The 20,281-nt window shown below is 36.5% G+C and overlaps 1 protein-coding gene across 1 annotated transcript in view; it reads left to right on the plus strand.

Moving 5' to 3' along the window:
• Positions 1–20,281, plus strand: part of fs(1)N (female sterile (1) Nasrat) — a 127,584-nt gene that overhangs the window by 13,558 nt on the left and 93,745 nt on the right. The window contains exons 3-6 of the mRNA XM_083114198.1: positions 5,564–5,750; positions 11,904–12,083; positions 14,989–15,128; positions 17,631–17,803. Coding sequence (XP_082970324.1) covers positions 5,564–5,750; positions 11,904–12,083; positions 14,989–15,128; positions 17,631–17,803 — 680 coding nt within the window. The remainder of the gene's footprint in view (positions 1–5,563; positions 5,751–11,903; positions 12,084–14,988; positions 15,129–17,630; positions 17,804–20,281) is intronic.

Genomic DNA, 20,281 nt, shown 5'->3' on the forward strand with positions numbered 1-20,281 from the left:
ACCCCACCACTAACATTCCCCATAATTCATTTACAGAAATTTAACCGACTCTCGTTCTCAATTTCTTCAAGGTTTCGCACGGTATTTCTGTGTGGAACAGGCATACCTGGGAATTCTGTTGAAAAAAGTTCACGAACGTCCCTTCAAGAATTTGTAATCAGATACGAATCGTATGTAAAAAACGTTTTGTTGTATTGATTGATTGAGTTGGTGTTTTAAGTCCACTTTATGCACAGTATGGCTAATCGGGACTGGACCTACAGCTTAAAGTGGGATCCGAACCACTGTACCATGTGCCTCCACCGGGTATGGAACCCCTTGATAACAAGGCGACGACAGTACAACTGCGCCATCGAGGAGGCCCTGAGTTTTGTTTTAATGTGTGCATATGTCAATGTGCCATTATTAAAACTATAACAAAACACAAATAACACTTGGAATACTATACGCTTAATAAACACTGTATAAAACAAATCTCAAGAACACTTGTAACACGTACTCACTTTCAAAATACGACTGAACTGAGATCGCGAAGTTACTGAAATGGAATTGAGTTAAGAAAGAAATCCACAAGTTATGCTCAAAGCCATGTGTTTCAGTTGTCACTCTGGCGCCACGAGATGTTAGGAAACTTAAGTGTCCTTTTAGCGTGTCTTGTTACGAAAGCTACGCGAAATTTCCTAAAAACATGCCAAAAACGAGTGGATGCACGAGAACAACATTTCCAACATCCCCCGTGACAATTAACGTGCTTATTTTGAATGTAATTGTAACTATAATTCTGAGAACTTGAAGTAATTTTGAAGCTATTGGCTTCCTTAGCGGAGATATCGCACGCGATTTGACGGGAGTTGGCGTCCGGGCTGCCGCCAAGCGTTTCGCCGTCAGGCGCACAGAGGGGAAAGAAAGACCCTAGTAGTGACTGTTGTCAACGAATATTAACGTGTTGATTTTTTTCGGCTGTTCAGCAGCCTTTTATTGTTATTGCAATACTTTTCAGACTTTCGCATTAAAGGAAAATCAAAGCATGATCGCATTTACTTTAGGCTAATCGCAACATTGAGGCACCAACGTACGCAGTTGATGGGAGCTACGCTACACTCACTCTTAGACTAGAATCACAAGTCCGACTTCCCATTGTTTACCGCGGCACGTTTGAATTTCTGAATTCGAACGACAATAACCCTAACTATTATGAAATGTTTTGTTGGTTTTTTTTTTGTTTTTTTTGTTTATTTCAAAAAGTCGCGCAGTGACACTCGCAAAAATTGTGAAAATTCCTTGCATCGTCGCATTGTGTCGACGTTATTGCGAACGTTCTTCCCGGTACTGATTTCGCATCCCCTTGTGAACTCTCAAGTGATGCTGAATCTACATCAACTCCACATCACTAAATAATGTTGAAGTGCTTTGTGAATCCCGTATGGTAAAAATCTACTATTCGCCGGACACCTATAATTTCTTCGTTTTGTCGATTTTTGACATTTGTACTTACCTATCTGCTTCGCGGAACATTCTTTAAGGTGTATTCACGTTTTTTGATGAAAGTAATTGCAATTTTTCACATTACAAGTACTTCTTTCTCGCAGTCTTTTCGCTTACCTGAGACACAATATGGCGCGTATACCTTCCTACATAATCGCGCGTCGTGCTTGTGTTTTGTCGATTTTCATTCGTTATGCAGTGTTTCAACCTTCGGAACCCAAGAAATACCTGTGAACAAAGCTCATCTGATCTAATTATCTATTTGGTACTAGTTTACTATCCTTCGGACACATTTATTTATTTTTGCAGAATAAACTACTTACCGTAATAAGTTCCTGTAGCATTGTCGAACGTCGGGAAGGTGTTTTGTGTGATGTGGGAATGTTTCATAGCTGAAATTCATGTTGTTCGTTGAAAATTAATTCTCCGACGGAGAATAGCGTTTGGCGCGTACACCTTCGAACACCATCACGCGTCGTGACTGTATCATGACGCGTCGTGATTGTGTTTTGTTCATGTTCATTGGGTATCCAGTGTTTCAAACTGTCTGCGTTTGCAACGAGAGTTAGAAGGATGAAACGAGAGTTAGAAGGATGGCGTGTCGCTAGCTCCACGAACCATTGGCGCGTGGTTAGGTTAGTTCGGTTAGGTTAGGCAAACATAGTTAAAATTTGGTGTCTTGTTAGCATCAGGATTTAGAAATTGGAAATAATTGCTAACCATTGGCGCTAACCCCACGAACCATTGGCACGTGGTTGGGTTAGTTCGGTTAGGTTAGGCAAACATAGTTAAAATTTGGTGTCGTGGTGGTATCAGGTATATATATTTGGTTGTGAAACAAAAAAAATCGCGAAAATCGACAGTTTCCATTTCGAAAACTAACGCTTTATTTTCACTTATTTTGCAATTTCTCGATGTTTCCCACTTATTCCAGGACGAATAGCCCCAAAAACCATTCACGGATAGTGCCACGAAAGATTACAATTTTCTTCGTAAATCAACGCGAAAAAAAATGAAAAAGAAATAGATCTGATGAACTTTGTTCGAGGGCATTTCTTGGGTTCCGAAGGTTGAAACACTGCATAACAATTAAAAATCGAGAAAAGGCAAGGCCGACGCGTCATTATGTAGGAAGGTGTACGCGCCATATTGTGTCTCAGGCAAGCGAAAAGGCCTACCAGAAAGACGTACTGGTAATGTGAAAAATTGCAATTAATTTCATCAAAACAACGTTGATACACCTTCAGGAATGTTCCGCGAAGCAGATACGTAAATACGAATGTCAAAAATTGACGAAACGAAAAAATTAGAGGTGTCCGAAGGATAGCAAGTTTTTACCTTAATTAATTAAAGTGTAATAAAACACTGGCAATTTGAATTTGGAGAAAGCTTTAGAAATAACCTCCTGACGGCGATTGGTTTCCGAAACCGGGGGGGCAAAGACAGTATATTTCCCTTTGTAGATAAGGTTTAGCATAGTGCGGAGCCAAAAGTGGCGAAAATTAGGGGAGCATCTGCCCCCATCTAGTCGCCGCCACTAATCCCCCCTTGATGAAATCCTGCATACGCTTCTGGCTTCACATAAGCTATTTTTAGGACCGCCAAAAGTGGGATTATGTAAGTATAATTTGACTAACCAATTCAAAAAACTATTTGAAGGATTTTGATTTTTTTAAATTAGTTATTTTCAAGACGTAGGTTTTTCACAAGATACAATTCTGGAACAGGTAGAGCTCTAGACCTCTGCATATGCAATCGCACTACATGCAGTGGAGACAATTGGAGGGGGCATGGGGGGCAGTTGCCCCTGCACTAGGATGCAAAATAATTGGAAACTGTTGGGGGGAGGAAGATCTTAATCTACACACACAAATATATATGTATAATTTTTGATATGGATATTTATAATGTTATTAATTACTAAATATTTTTAAAAAGCATTATTACTTAATACACACAAAGGAATTAATTTGTTACTTTTAAACATTTAACACACATTTAAAAAAATAGCAAACCTATTACTAACTGGTTCAAGATGTCGATAAAATACAAAATCGTTGAAATTGTTTTATAATGTATAAACTCTTGTCTAGTTTTTGATCTATAATATAATAAATCAAATAGAATTCATAATTTTATTTTACTTGCATTCTTGTTTTCTTGTGTGCATGTTAGGGGGATGTTGGGTGTGCGTGCGTATAAATCACTGTTGCACTGTACTGCTGTTATATGTATTGAACATCAACTGACAGCAAAATCGAGAAAATTCCACTTCATAGAGCCCCACGTGTTCACATTTGGCACAGGGCTGCAAGATGACCCATTAACAGCGGAGCACGCGTTCACAAAGAAGATAAATTAGATAAAAGTAGCAAAACTTTCCTCCCGTGCCGGGAAAATGCTTTTAAGTTTCCTTTGCTTTAGAAATTGTCGAGTGAAATTGCGGCGAAAGCTATGTTAACTCAAGATAACTTATGCATTTTCAAGTCAAAACTAAAAAACATTATATTTTATATTAATTAAAAATGTGATTTTTTTCTATGCATTAATGGAAAGTTATGAGTCTAGCTAACACAATCATAGTGTCCGGTGGAAAAAAATTGCTACAAGTCTTTAAAATAAGTACAAAATAAAGTACGAAATTCCATTTTTATGAACGGCTACTTTGCGGCCCGAAAACAACATAATCGATTATTTCTCTAGTAGTTTCCTGCCCAATTTAGTTGAGGTGCTGAGGTGGGAGATCATCCAACGTGACGTGTGGTCATCTCGACGAACTCCCAGTGGTTGTTGTAGGTTCCCATGACCGTGTTACGCTATAGACCGTGTTAAAAAATGTAAACTTAAACATTGATGAGTGCACGACTTGGATGAAGGAAACTAAATGGCAGAAATCCAAGATAGCCATTTTTTTCCTTCCTTTTTCCAAACTTAAAACTCGACCGAAAATTTGGGGCCCCAAGAACCCCCCCCCCCGGAAACTGGGGCCTTCGAAAATTGGACCTTTTCGGGAATTTTTCCAGGTCTCGCCCGAAGTGGAAAATCAAAATGGCGGCCATTTTCGGATAGTTTGAACCTTTGCCTAAAACCCTGGGAAAAATGGTTTCGGCGTATCTCCCACAGGAAAGGAGCTACGGCCCCCCAAAAAGGGGCCCCTCGAGTGTGGATTTCGGAAACGCGCCGACCGATTTTCGAAAAGTTTGCGGCGTTCGAAAGGGAACCTCTAAAAAATGAGAAATTTCGAGTTTGAACCGAATCGGTCTGGGGGCCCCCCCGCAGGGTCCCGAAATGACCGAAAAAGTTACCTTTCCAAGTAAAGTTGGGTACCGAAAACATGGGTCCGTTTTGGAATTTTTGACTGCCGAACCGTGAAAAATTTTACAGTTCCGCCTTGCACTTTCGGAAAGAGGTGGTTTCGGGCTACCACGTGGTATTTTTGGTTTTTCTTAACCGACCGAAATTAAGGAAACGGCGCCATCTTGAAATTGGAATTTTCGAAATTTGCAAGTCACGTGACCTGCAAGCCATTCACGCCCCCCTCGAGGCCAAGTGTCTTTCCCTGGTAGATATGTTAATGAAATTATTATATCTTGACAAAGAAAGAGGAAGCATTCAACACTCACAACAGCACTATTTTCTGTGTTTTCAATATTATCCTTATTAAAGTACATAAAAAGTCAATACTAATTGCTTATATTTTGTTATAATAAAAACTCTCCCTCCAGGAAATTTTTGGTGGGATGATTTTTGAGGCCAAGATTGTTGGTGGGGGAAATCCCCCTGTCCCCCTTCCAAGGATTTTGCACCCTGCCCTGCACATGCACCTTATCTTCCAAGGGAAAATAAACTATCCTTGCACCCCCATCCCTTGTTTTGGAACCCAATCACTGCCACTAACTGCATATTCACAATTGCCTCTAATGAATTAGGTTTGCAATTACTAATATTACAAAATATATGGAGTTATGTGTAAATACTCTTGATTACAAGCTAGCAATGAATAACATTTGTTACCAGTTTGTGCAGTTCATAACATAAGACTTTATTTTGAATGTTATAAGATGAACTATTGTTTCAGGTGACGTCTCTCAAAGCTGAGAAAATGCTGAAATACAATGGCTTTCAAATTGTGGATCAGCAGCAGCAGTTTCCAGTAATACCTGGTGATTCATTTGCAGAGGATATAATGTTGAATGCGGAACCGTATCAGGATTCATATTTATGGCATTCTTATAAGTTTGGATCTGGCACAGGAAATAGAGAAGGTGAGTTATTAATAGAATAGTAATTTAAAGGAAACTAGTTTATATTTCAAGACTGCAGCCATTCATTCTTAGCCTTTTTTTCCCATACCACCATCATATTGTATTAATTTGTGGATACTCACCGAGAATTCCTTGAAATCTGAGTGAATCGTGCTTGAATTTTTCTCCGTAGACATGAAAAATGGCAACTTTTATTAATCCAAATCCCACTGAATTTATACATATTTATGAATGCCCAGAGGTAAGTTTTCACAGTTTGGATTTTATTTTTATTGACGAAGGAAAAGCAAGCTGCATGGAAAATAAAAGCAAATTCTCTCAATCCCTTTACTTAATGTCCTTTGCAAAACAATATATCTGACAAGTGGAAGGTTATTGCAAAATAAGATATCTTGAAATTCATTAGTTAAATAGTTAAATTAGTTTCAAATTCTTATACAATTAACAATTCATTGTAGATATTCCATAACATTTGAGACTTGTGTTTGTAGATGTATTTAGAGTCTGAGTATGTGAAATGGTAAATATAAACTCCGCAACCTTAAATTAAAGACTTTAAATATATATACCCTTTAATTGAATTGGATTAGATTTTTTTGATACATTGTGTGTGTTTGGTGGGGGGATGATAGACAGTAATATGTACTGTTGAAATAGAAAATACATCTGCTTGTACCCTTGAATTTTTGAAAGTTCGCCTTGAAAACCAGGAATTATAGTTGAATTTTATCATGGTCCTAGAGTGGTCACACTGTTAATCCAAACATTTCTTTTTTACATCTTTTGTTTAATGTACGTACTTGTCACAAGAGTGTTAGCAATTTGTGCAAAATGATATAGTTCAACTTTTACTCTGTCGTTGGAATCTCTAGAGCAAGCGAATGAGAAGAAGTCACTGTGCAAGTATTGACTAGAGGGGGCTCGACCAATGAATACGTGTGAGGGAAGAATAGAGACTGCAGTTACCAGTCTTTGCAGCAGCATGTACTGCTTCAGCTCCACCCATTTGCTCTCTGTCCTTGTGCATGGCCTTGCTCCAGAGATTCCCGGGATAGAGCATAACTGTTGGGAATTCTGATGCATATGATTTGGGAGATTAAGACGAAGCACAAATACCGTGCGTTCATTTCGATCTTCAGCCGAGAGATCGGGAGAAGCGTGGCGGGCGGCGCTGACGGAGATGCCGACATTTGCGGCACGATTCTCCCGATTTCTCGGCTGAAGATCGAAATGGACGCACGGTGTATATATATAACCATCAAAATAAAGTGAGAACGAAATCAATTGAGCACATTACAATCAACTAATTTTAGTGAATTCATGAAGCATTACTAACATTCAGCAGTTACATGAATGTCCATGCAACAACCAGATGAGTTCATGAAATGCCTCAGGTTTTGAGATCTGACATCACTCTGAACTGATTGATAACTCAAATAGCCACCATAAAGGATATAAATAATTAAATAATCCTCAGCAAGGATGCTGGTTCAGCGGGAGGGGCCCCAGTTGATATGCAGAAGTAACTTACTTATCAGGCATTACTTTGAACACATCAATCTTCTTTCAAAGCATTATATATATACACTTACAGAGCATAAATGTTTGCAGTGATGGTGACCGATTGTACACCCTCAAGAAACTTAAATTTTTGTTGAATGGGAAGATTGTGATTCATATGATCGTTTGTCATTTCTAGCATGAGATATGCATTTTAAGTGATTTTATGTAGTATGATTTATGATGAAAGATACTCTGTGATTCGTGGGTACTTAACACTTTTCACCCTTGCAACAATGGAGTGGAAACTGTTAAGTTTGATTGTACATTTACTGTGCTATGTAAAACAAGATATGTCTAGTTTCTCCAAACGTATCAAGGAAGTACATCAATACAACACAAGAAAAAATCACAATCTGGTTATACAAACTCATAATACCACTCTCCTTGAAAAAGGTCCTAAATTCGTAGGTATCCACCTGTATAATAAATTACCTGATCACATGAAAACAATGGAATCAACTACCCAATTTAAGAGGGAATTAACAAAATTCTTATTACGACATTGTTTTTATTCAATAAATGAATTTCTAAATTTGTAAATATTAAATTACATAAATTGTCAACAAAGAGGGTTCGGTTGTACAGAAAATGGAATTATACTATTTATATTATCACGTATGAAGTATTCACTATATGCTATTATTGTGCCAAAATAATCATTAATCGGTTCTGTATAGATATTGCATTCTTCCATGTTGTATAAGTTACATAGTTACTTTTACATCTTATTTTTACACTAAAAAAAAAAAAAAAATCTTTGCTTATTATTGTGCTCGCCTTAAATATTGTATGTAATTTTACTCCAATAGTGTATTCTTCCTCTATTTAGATTTCCTTATGCAGAAGTTCTTCAAATCATTGCTGTAATTCTTGTCTATAATTGTATTAATATTTTTATTAGTGTATTTGGATTTCCTTCATGTAGTAGTTCTTAAAATCATTACTGTAATCCTTGTCTAAAATTGTATTAATATTTTATTACTGTATGTATTGTTATGTGACGATTTCCATACCTATGGACATAGGTCAACGGAAATAAAGAATATGAATAATATGAATATGATAGCAATATTACATTATTATTTAAAATTTACACATTTTTCCTTATTTGTGTGTAACAAATTTTGTTTCCAAACAAATGGTGAACATGATGATTTTCCATTTTTGTTAGGAGGGTTAAATTTAATGGCCTTAGTTATAATGTGTTATTCTACATTTTTCCACATGTTTTTGGTTGTAACGAAAATTGCTTTTAAAAAAGGTGGTGAAAGTTGTTCAGGTTGTTCGAGAAATTTGATGTGCCGTGGTAAATTTTGGGGCTGAATGTCTGTTATTTGTGGTTTCCACATGTTGAATTAACTTTTAGGCATCTTAAAACATCGAAATCTTTAGATTGGAAAAAAAGTAGAAATTTTCGAGAGTGTACACTTGGTCACTAGTCCAATATTATCTGCATTGAAGAAGCTAGGGTTTGTTTTTAAAAGTTGTTAATTATTACATTTAATGTTACAAAATTTTCTTTGAATTGTTTTTTTTACAAAATGTAAAGATGATGGGGGAAGGCAGACTTTTCCAGATTCAACAAAGGTTTTACCAAATAACCTGTTTGGTTTAATACTGTCAGATGTTGCATGACTTTGTTAAACTGAGTTCAGTAGCCCAAATATCTTGCATGAGGTGTGTCCCAAGGGGCAGTTGACCCCTTGCCCTAAGGGCCAAAATGAGCCATACTACCAGTATTGCAAACCTCCAGTTATTGTTGTAGGTTTACGCTACTCAATTGTATCTCCACCGGTCCCATACACAGTCCGAAATATATAATAAACACTTACGTGAGTGAGTATCGTTGTTAAAACAATCTTTAAAATGACGTTTCGCAGAGCTACGCTCCACTTCTTCAGTCAGCCGTGTAGGTAGGATGGAAACACAGCTCGTCTAGAAGTGTTGTCAAGCCTTTAAGGCATTTTTAACAGTCATGTAATTTTACGTCTTTTAATCCAAGACCTTTTTACCCAATCCTGGATTTGTTTATGTGATGAAGTATTTTATGTGCTGATTAAAAGAAACTTGAAGAAGCAGAGTGTAGCTATGCAAAATGTCATTTTAAAAATTGTTTTAACAACGATACTCACTCACGTAAGTGTTCATTATATATTTTTTTTCTTAATTGCAATACAATAGTAATGGTCATTGTGTTACAAAGGTGAAACAAGAGAAAAGTGAGTTTCCACTGCTGTAGTTAAATGGAGATGTAACATGGCACCACACACTTCACTGGATGAATAGGTGGGGGAATATGAAGAAGTGAAGCCCATCACCTCTATACCACAAGAGATATGCTCGTGCAGCCTTCTGTGCACCAAGATGCTTGCTGGAAACACTGTCACGTCTATTTGTTATTTTAAAATTGAATTTCCACATAATGCTGCAAAAGAAACTTCATAGACTGAAAGATAAAACAAATGTTTGCTTGGATTGGTAACAGTTTGTTATATCGGAGACACATTTCTTTAGTTTTACAGAAGGAACTACGTACGGAAATGAGTTTCTCCAAGCTTTCCAACATTCGTAGAGGTATTTTCTTTCACCGTGGAATATATTTGACTGAAATCATGTATTTTTCAAGAGAAATATCTCACCGATGCACAATTGCCATTGCTTTCACTACGTGAACTGCATGCTGCATACTTTTGATGACATAAAGCCCCTGTCAGTGTTTCAAAACCCCTTTTTTTTTCACTATGCTTGCTTAACCAAACTTAACCTTATCGGAAATGGTTCGTGGGGCTATCCGTCAATGGTTTGTGGGGCTATCCGTGAATGGTTCGTGGAACTATCTGTCAGCTACCCGTGCATAATGTAAAATTTTCACACGTGACTAATACGATAGTAGGTATTTTTGGTGAAGAAGGTTGGAAACACTGCATACCCACAACATGAGTCAAAATGTGCCCGCCATATTGTGTGTTACAGAAGCGAAGAAAGGAATAAAGTAAGTGTAAGTGAAAAATGGTTTGTTTTCGTGTAAAAGCATAATGGCACCTTGAACTATGTTCCGCAATACACAATTGGTAAGTACGAACCATGCGAAACACAAAATATCAGATTTTAATGTGTCTCCGATATAACAAACTGTTACCCTTGGATTTTTTCTGACACTAGAAGCTGATATAATTTTTGCAGTGTTTATTTTGTTGCATGCATTTACTAGTGGTATAGTGGAACCACAAGCAAAGAAACCTGTGCAGACCCGTGACTCCTGTGTACCATACTCCTACAAGGAGGGGAAGGGAGAGTGGACCATGCTTCCTTATGGCTCGAGCTGAACATAAGAAGGGAAAGCTGTGTGGGAACTTTTCGTCCAAGGTTTCTTTCCTTGTGGTCGCTCTATAGGTGCAGAAGCTACATTTCATTGGACATGCTTGACAGGTTTACTGACAATTACTCACCCTCTTTGGCATTCCTATGAAAATATTCTAGCACGGTGGTTCCCATGTGTGTGCCATCGCCATGGCACCCTGGGGTTCCGTGGCTGGCTTACAGAGGCATCATGAAATGTTCCAATATTTTCACCGAAATAACACCTACTTGTTAGTCAATGATATGATTGCTCCAAATATGTGCTTATTTAGTACTTCTTACATACAAAATATTTCTGATATGAAAATATGTGTTAATTTTTAAACTTAAGCCAAGCAACCTGTCCACACTGAGAGTTACAAATGTTAGGTAGGCCTACATTCCGACTTGGGCGCCAAGGAAAAATCTTGATACACTAAGGGCACAGTGAAACTAAACAGTTCAGGAATCCCTGTTCTAGCATCTTTTTAGCTGATTCATATTGATGTATTAGTTTATCAGTAAAATTGCCAATCCTTTTACAGAATTTATATGAATAATCATGGACATCTGCAGAATTTTTACCATGGTAGGTCAAGCAAGGTATTTTTTCCATTTTGCCCCATAATATTATCCCCTCTGCCCTCAAGAAACATTGCTTCAGTTTGAAGTTATGTTTCTGCAACCCCTTGCAATAATTGAATTGACATTGGTTACTATGACTGAAATGAAATGTGTGAAATATGTACTTTTTGGGTCACTTTCATTTTCCAGGGGGATAGGAGGCATAGCCTTCCTTGCACCCCCTTCTGGACGTCCATGTGGATAGCCTTTCTTGGTTTTGCAATGGAAATATCTAAGTTAATTTTTTTTCAGGCAAAAATTTGTCATCGGAGGGCAAATGAACTAAATAGGATTTTTTGCAAAACATTTGCAATTTTATGAGATCACTAGAAATATTGGTTATAGGTAAATTTTACAATTGGTTTTGATTAAATTTAATCCCTAGAAAATTATTCCGATATATAAAAATCATAATTATTTTACTTTTTCCTTCATACACAATTCCATTGAAAGTTTTATCATGTATAAGTTTAGATATAAAGAATAGTTGAAAAATTATATTTATATGCAAAATGAATGCAAATAAATATTCTACTCACATTTCTTATGGTGTGAATTAAATATAAATGAACATATATTGAAATGGATACATAAAATTGTAACTAAAATTGCATTATTTCCTCTCAGAACTAAAATTGACTGGATTCAACAAAGTTGATTTTGAATGTGGTGCTGGAGTGACCGAATGGAAGACACAGACAGTTGGTGGCACAGTCCATGTGGTTGGTCTCACCAAAAAAGGTCTTCAACTATGCAGCTACGTACCTACAGAAGCTGATGATTATGTAACAAGTGAACTCCATGAAGGTAAGATATGATACGATTTATTTCATTCTGTGGGTGTTCTTCCACAGATGGTATGGAACATGTCAGTACATTAGATTATAAAAGAAACAATTATTTTCAAATAGGTACAAGCATATACAGTGCATTTGTTTTGACTCTGGGCCGAAATAGCACATGACATGGCGCAGATGCTGGCATTTTTGTCCCGTAACGTCTCTCTTATGTACACACATACCTTTAGCACATAACTAACTCACTCACTCTCTCGCCTTCTTAAACCCGAAGGTTCATGGCTGCAGCAACACAGGCCTTCCATCTGTCCCTATCCTGAGAAATATCTATATACTCTTTTCCATCCCTACAGATTTCCCTTAGGTCCATCTCATCATACATCTTTAGGTACCTTTAGCACATAGACAATTATATTTATATTTCATAACGAGAACTAATATGTGTTATAAGAGTTGTTCAAAGTTGTTCATGGTCTATCTCGTCCCAGAGCCAAAGTGATCGCTCTGTGTGTGGGAAGATATTATACGTAGCATTCAAATACAATAATTACATTATAATTCGTTTAAGGATTTTTGAAGTTCTCCTTGTTTTTGCTAAAGTTAGTTACAAGATATGGTTACATTAATTTACTTACACATAATAGATAAAATGAATATGTACATACCCATGTCCTTAGTAGTTCATTAAGCATGTAGCAATTTGTCAGGTGCTCTATTACATAATAAAAACAATGATGTAAGTATTTTTTCACAGGCATTTTCAAAAGGTAGCTGACTGCATTGTTTTTAAGTCACTTGGAAGGTTATTGAAACTGAAGAGCTGTGTATTTTGGTCCTTTCTTGTATAATGTGTTGTGCGACTGTATTGTAAGGTTGCTGCCGTTTCTTGTATAGTATTTATGTAAACAGTTGTTACATTTATAATTGGTGAAATTTCTGAAAGAAAATTGTCCTTTCTCATTTCTTAATATGCAACTGCCTGGCAAGTGTGACTCTAGGATGAGTGCCCTCAAAACTCTGGTTAGCAGTTAACTTGAAATCAAATACATTTCTCTGCAGCATCTTCAATCTGTATTTGTGGCTGCATGATTTCTACACCATCTAAAATTGTTTGTCATCCTGTGTTAAATCAGTATTGGTAAATATTATATCACTACCCAATGGTGTACGGGTAACGTCGTCACCTTGTAATAGTGGGGTGCTGGGCTTGATACCCATTGGAGACACATTCACATTGCACCATGGTTCGGATATCACTTTAAACTATAGGTCCAGTCCCAATTAGCCTATCTGTGCATGCAGTGGACTTAAAACAAAATTCAAACAAACATACTAGAAGTTTTACATTACAAATTGATGGCATTTCATTATATTGTAACTTATCTGACAGTGTAGTAATCCCCTTTTTTTGTTTCCTTTTTTAATTTAAGCCATGATTTAAATTTAGACAGATGAAAGTTCATGATCTCATAGCTGGAAGTATATAAAATCTGCATTTTGAAAAATCAGCAATTTCTTTCTTGTGGTTCTGAAGAGTGCAATTTTTTTTTCAGATGTCCGATAAGGATGATAAAGTTTGAACCTTGACATCTTAATTTCACAACTGTAATCATTTCATATAAGTAAAAATATTCAATCTATTAAAATAGTGTATCAATAGTTAGGAGTTTTCTTATTTTATGTAAAAAAGTAATTTTGTGCTAAACTTGTCCATGTTGGTATAGAACATCTGGCTACCACATGGAAGGCCTGGGTTCAAATTCTGAGGCAGGTGATCTGGACCAGGAAGTTTTTCAGTCATTTCCCTATTTCTGCCCACATAGCCTCGTAAATGGGTACGTGGGGGTTAAAGATTGCCAGGCATGATGCTGATTACATCATCTCAACTATGGCAGAGATCAAGAATATGTGGAGCTCCACACCTCCACATCACCCCAAGTGTAGAATCTAGACTAAGGTATGGCATATTGCTATGGAGGAACTCAACAAAACTGTCGAAGGTTTTCATTCTACAAAAAAAAATCATCAGAACTATGGTCCAAGAGCCTCCAAAAACATCTTGTAAAAATCTGTTCACCAAACTTTCAATACTCACAGTACCATCCCTATATATATTACAATGCCTCCTATTTGTAAAGCACAACATCAAAAACCTCAATAAAAATAGTAATATACATAATCATAATACAAGAACAAAGGCAAATATACACATAGACAACCACAGACTGAACCTATACAAAAGGAGTGCCAGGAATACTACTATACAATAAACTTCCATGTGAAATAAAGGAGGAAGGAAATCTTAAGTTATTCAAAAATAAAATAAAAAACTATCACTTAGAAACATCACCCTACAGCATAGAAGAATTTCTACAGCATATCTAAAACTACTTTCTCTGTCTCACCCATGTACATAATCAATTGCACACAATATATCAACATGTATGATACCTTACTTAATCTGATATGCATCCCATATATGTAATCTAGTGGATGTAATATACATTTGTAACTCAACTATGCTTATCTACATCCCAAATATGTTATGAAGGGTATGTAATATATATTTGTAACCATAACTGCTATATGCCATGTATGTAATCAAACCAATATGTAATAATATACACTTGTAACTTTAATCATACTGCATCCCAAATAAGTAATCAAGTGGATGTATTTGTACTGAAATCATGCTAATGTTATATGTAACAAATGATGTGCTCTATACTGCTGCAGATAGAAATATCTACAATGTAGTCAACAGAACAAGAATAAATTACAATTACAATTATGCCTTGACTTTGACCTAGTACTATGTTAAATACATTTCAGTTCTTCATTTTACTATGAAAGTGTTCTTGATTTATTAGTTGTTTTTGCTCATAATTTTCATTAATGTTAATTTTTCTCTTTAGAAATGATTGCAGATACATTATCATTCACCTTGTTCAAAAGATGGAATGCCACAATAAGGTCAATGGAAGTAGTGATTGTGGTTGCTTTAGCTACTTCCAATACAGATCTGTTATGGTACACTATCAGTGAAAATAAATTGGTAAGCTCTTACTATTAACTATTATTTCATGCTAATTGTGTATATGTGAATCAGTATTAGTCAAAACAGCTGGAAGTACCAAGTTAAAAAAAATGCCATTCTTTCTGCATATTTAATTACCAGAAATATGTTCAAAGGAGCTTAAATAAATACAGTGAAATCTATTATATATTTTATGGGGGACAGAAGGAAAAACATATAACAGACAAAATTGTATTATTGACAGATAATTAAAATGGTAAAATTAGGTACAACAGGCATGGTTGGCCCTATAGTGCACAGGAGCAGTGAACCATCAATAATGTAGGATATTCACTTCAAGAATGGACAATAAACAATATCTTTACCTTTTCACAAGAAATCCTATGTAATAAGTAGTGTCTTTGAGGACACAACACAACAAATTATTTTGCTGCGAAAGAGAGACTGCGAGCCAGCTGCGCTGCTTCAGATTCCCAGTTGAACCCCTGCAGGACATCTCCTGCCATCGTCAAAGCACCGGGCGGCAAGCAGAAGCTTGAGGTGGGAATATGGCAAAATACATGGAAACGGATACTGCCAAACCTTCGTATCAGGCAGGCTCAGTTCGTACTGTCACAGAATGCACCATCCTTGCAGCCAAAGAGTTACCCTGTGTCCTGCAAGTTAAAAGCTGATAGTGACATATTCAATCTTACCTTTGTATCACTTTTCTGCCAAATATCTTACACTAACTTCAAACTTGACAGATGGATGAGTAGCAATGAATGAAAGCTGGAATTACAGAAGATGAATTAAAATAAATGCAAAGTAATTTTGTGCATGAATTCAGACGTTTTCCCTCAAAGGCGGAAACACTTCAGGTACGTGAAAATAACAGAATAGTGCGATTGAAAGCCACGACCCTGTCAGTGTCTGAATTTGTTTTAGTTTTTGAAGTGCATTAAAAAATATAAAATGATGCTTCGAGTGAATTGAGATGTGGACTGTGCTTAGGTAATGTCATTTGATGGAGTGTAGGTGGTGGTGTCTGTCCAGGTAAGAAATGGCTGCTAGACATGGATATATTAATGTAAACAAACATCCCCATTCACTGAAAGGAAATTACTCATGTCGATCCACCCCAAATTTGAACAAGGTTGTCATTTCAATCAAGAGGTAGCTTCGATTTCTAGTGTGCACATATCACGTGTGATTCCTCTTTAAGAACGATAAGACCACTTCTGACAGGTTGTTTTTTTTTAAATTGTAGGTGTAGCTTTCAATTGATATGTTACTCATTATAATTTAGGCTGTATGAAATAATTTAGGCCAGTATTCATAAACACATCCCCAACACCTTCATAACAGTCTCATTCTTTTACCTTCCAACTTGAAATTTTCCATAAATGCAGAATTTATTGTTTCATCACTGTATACTCCCAGATAAAAACATTCTGGACAAGCCCCACCCCCACCCATCCCACTTATTTGCGGAAACTTAATGTTTCATACAGTGGCGTGCCTAAGGGGGGATGGTGGGGTTATAACCTCCCCCTTTGGCCTTGCATTTCCAAAAAAAGAACTTCAGAGGAAAATGTGTCAATATAATGTCTGGCTAGTAAAAAACATATTCGTAACCTCTCCTTTTTCATTCGAAAATAGTGTGCACACCAATGGTGTCATATTACATCGGTGAACCCCCAGGAAAACAATCCACAAGCTGCGCCTGGTATATAAGGAAAGAAATGAACACCAAAGTTTGCTATATTGCCTTAATATGTTCTAAATCATTAATGTAAATTCACAAGATGACAAGAAATAGACAGTGACTGTGCAAGCAAGGTTTACTCACTTAATCCTATCAGCCAATTCCCTGCAAAATACCATATTAAACATCAGCACGTTTATCTTGATCTTCTGTTTACGGTAACTCTAGTTTCCCACTTTATACATTTTCCAGACCCTGTTGATGTTAAAATTTGCGGGAAGCCTGTTCTGTATGTCACGCAACATCTCCCTTGCTTTTGCAGCAGTCTCATTCATTCACCATGCGATCTTGAACTTCTGCCTTACAATCAGGAACAAGCACATTATGTCCAAACCGATAGTCCCTCCCTCCCTCCACAAAAAGTATGTGGATAATTGAGAACATGGCAAGTCAATCTTCTTTACCAAAGCTTTTACGTAATTCTTCCCAGTAGAGGGGGGGGGGGGGGCTTGCTGGTGAAAACTTTTCCTTTCTTTTCATTTAGCAGATTGGCAATGGCAGTGGCGAAAAGAGACATTTTTACGTAGTCACCACAAAAATTGCCAAAACGTCAGATTCAATCTTTCAACCAGGAGGGGTAGGGGCGCAATATTTCTCAATATTGCCAAGATCATTGCCTATTCAATGTTAAAGCTCACTATAGTACCATAGACCTTACTAGGACAAAATAAAAATTATGCTATCCCATACAATGGGAAATATTTATTTTTAGATATTCTTGCACGTAATTTCTTAATGAACCAAACAGTTTAACTTGCTTAATCTATTTTCAGCATAAACTTGGAATAACATGGCCAGTATACAAAGAAGTGACCTACCTGCAAGTGTTTAAAGTGGAAGACCAGGACAAGCTGCTAGTTATTACGTCACCAACAGAGTTCCCAACGCTTACCAATGCCTACGTATATGATTTCATTTTGAATGAAGATGATCCTTCCCAGTTTTGGTAAGTGAATGTTCATCTAGTTATGTTAATTGGTAATTATGGCAATAAGAAAATAGACATACCTGTGCCTCAACACCAGATGTGGTTGTGTATTATAATTTTACTTATGACTATGTACAGTGACGTAGAAAGGGGTGGGCGACCACCCAGAGCCTCGTGGCTGATGGGGTTGATACGAAAAATGTAATAAATAGAAGTGAGAAAAATACATGGAAAAGGCTAATTTTTATGTGCAATAAAATTAGAACATTCTGTTTTTATATTTGGCTTCAAATTGTAGTTTGTTATAATTTGAATGAATAAGTCAAATCAGAGCCATAACATGCAGGTGGGCTAGACCCTAAGACTAAGGGGGCCTGAAAAAAGTAAAATTGTCTTACATTTACGCAAAATTTCACGATAACTTGCTTGGACATTTTTATCCATTTATTCTTTATGTACCCAGTAGGACCAAGTAATGTAAATAGTTTGCCAAAGAGGAATAGAGATGGCAGCACCAGGCATGCAAGATTAAGAATTAGCATAATCTATGTCAATAACTTTATAAATAAGAACAAAGCAAATTGGAAAGATGAAAAACAATAGAATCTATTATAAGAAGACAAAGAATAAATATAAAAGAAATAAATTAATGTATATACTGGATAAATCAAACTAGTGATCATATGTAAATGGATCAGAAAACTAAAGAAGTCAAAGCACTGCTACAAATATGTCTTTGAACATATCTTGCATCTGTCTGATTGATTTACCATTCCCATAGCGGAAATTTTGTTTACGTCAGTGGCCGCGAGTTTTCAATTATAGCACCTACTTGGATGCACCTGTCAGTCGTTTGGCACCAAGTATATTTCCCAAAGCTTAAGGGTAAAGGATAAAGCAATTCATTAAATCGTCAAAAACATAAATAAATGGAAATCCAGAGGGAAGTTCACAAAGAAGACAAGAAGGAAGTCCAGAGAGAAAAATATACAAATCAACAAAATAAATAATAAAAAGCATATTGAAATGAAAATTGACTGTAAATAAGAATTATAGAAGAACTTAACTTATCATGTAAATATTCTGATTCCATGTATCCTGTGTTTAAATAATATATTTGTTTAAACGTCTCCATTGGAAGGCATCCTGTCTGGTTTCCTTGTCTACAAAGAACCCTACCCTGTAGATATTCTAGCTGAGGTTTAAAATTAAGATTTATGTACCTTTGCACAAATGGAGGTAGCATCTTTTCTTGAATAAAAAGTTCTCAGTCTTCTCTTTTCTTATTTCTCTTGACCTTGCAGTTCCAATTTTAATATTTTAGGGCCTCCCCGATGGCGCAGTGGTAGCGTCGTCACCTTGTATGCAAGGGGTCCTGGGTTCGATAGCTGGTGGAGGCACATAGTGGTTCGGATCCCACTTAAAACTGTAGGTCCAGTCCCGATTAGCCTTACTGTACATAAAGTGGACTTAAAACACCAATTCAATCAATCAATCAATTTTAATATTTTAACAATAAAGCATCTATAACTGCCACAGGGCAAGGTGTGAGGCATTTTAGATTTGTTGATATTGAAACCTATTGTCGACGAGCCAGTCTCGTAGCTAGATATTTTGGCAGTGTTGTGGTTTAGCAACCCCTCCCCCCCCCTTCCCCTGCTCTACTTCCATTACTGATTTCTAAAAAAAGTTTAGCATATTTAGGAATATTTCAGTTACGTCTTGGTGTCTGAAGAACATCTTTAAACTACTTTGCTTAAAGAAAATTCCAGCATTGTGTTACAAGAATATACCCCTGCCAACTGTAAATTTCTCAGTCACATATTATTAAATATAATTTTTGTCAGCAATTTACTATTAATATTATTTAAATATGATATTTTGCTGACGTTTCCTTTGATTTTGTATAGATTCACATTGAGATTTCAAATTTAAAGAAATGATGGGGGCCTCACTTTCTAATGTTGCCTAGGGCCTCGCTTTATGTTGCTACGCCACTGACTATGTAGGTCATTAGCACCACAGGTTGACCAAGATCTTGTTGAGGTCTCTGAAATTAATCAGCAGAACTTTCTTACATCTTTTACTCCAGGGCCTGTTCCTTCTGAGGGTAGCAGTTGCTACGCCCCTTGGGGGGACGTACTTAAATGTTGTTTACCACGGCTACAGATATCTTAATCTCAGGGGGATAGGTTCTTTATTTGAGAATTCCAAATAAGAAAGCGTTTTATAGCCAAAAGGATATAGTTAAATGTGGATCTATATTCTGAGAACTATACAAAATACAGAGAAAATATGTATAATCGAAAAGGCTTCTTCTCCGTTGGATATCAAAAAGGCTTCTTCTCCTTTGGATATCAAAAAGGCTTCTTCTTCTTTGATTATCGAAAAGGCATCTTCTTTTATCATCAAAAGGCTTCTTCTTTTAAAAGGCTTCTTCTTTTAAAAGGCTTCTTCTTTTAATATGGAAAAGGCTTCTTCTTCTTTTAATATGGA

Source organism: Lepisma saccharinum, chromosome 28 (assembly GCF_977018435.1).
Source record: "Lepisma saccharinum chromosome 28, izLepSacc3.1, whole genome shotgun sequence".
Taxonomy (NCBI): Eukaryota; Metazoa; Arthropoda; class Insecta; order Zygentoma; family Lepismatidae; genus Lepisma; species Lepisma saccharinum.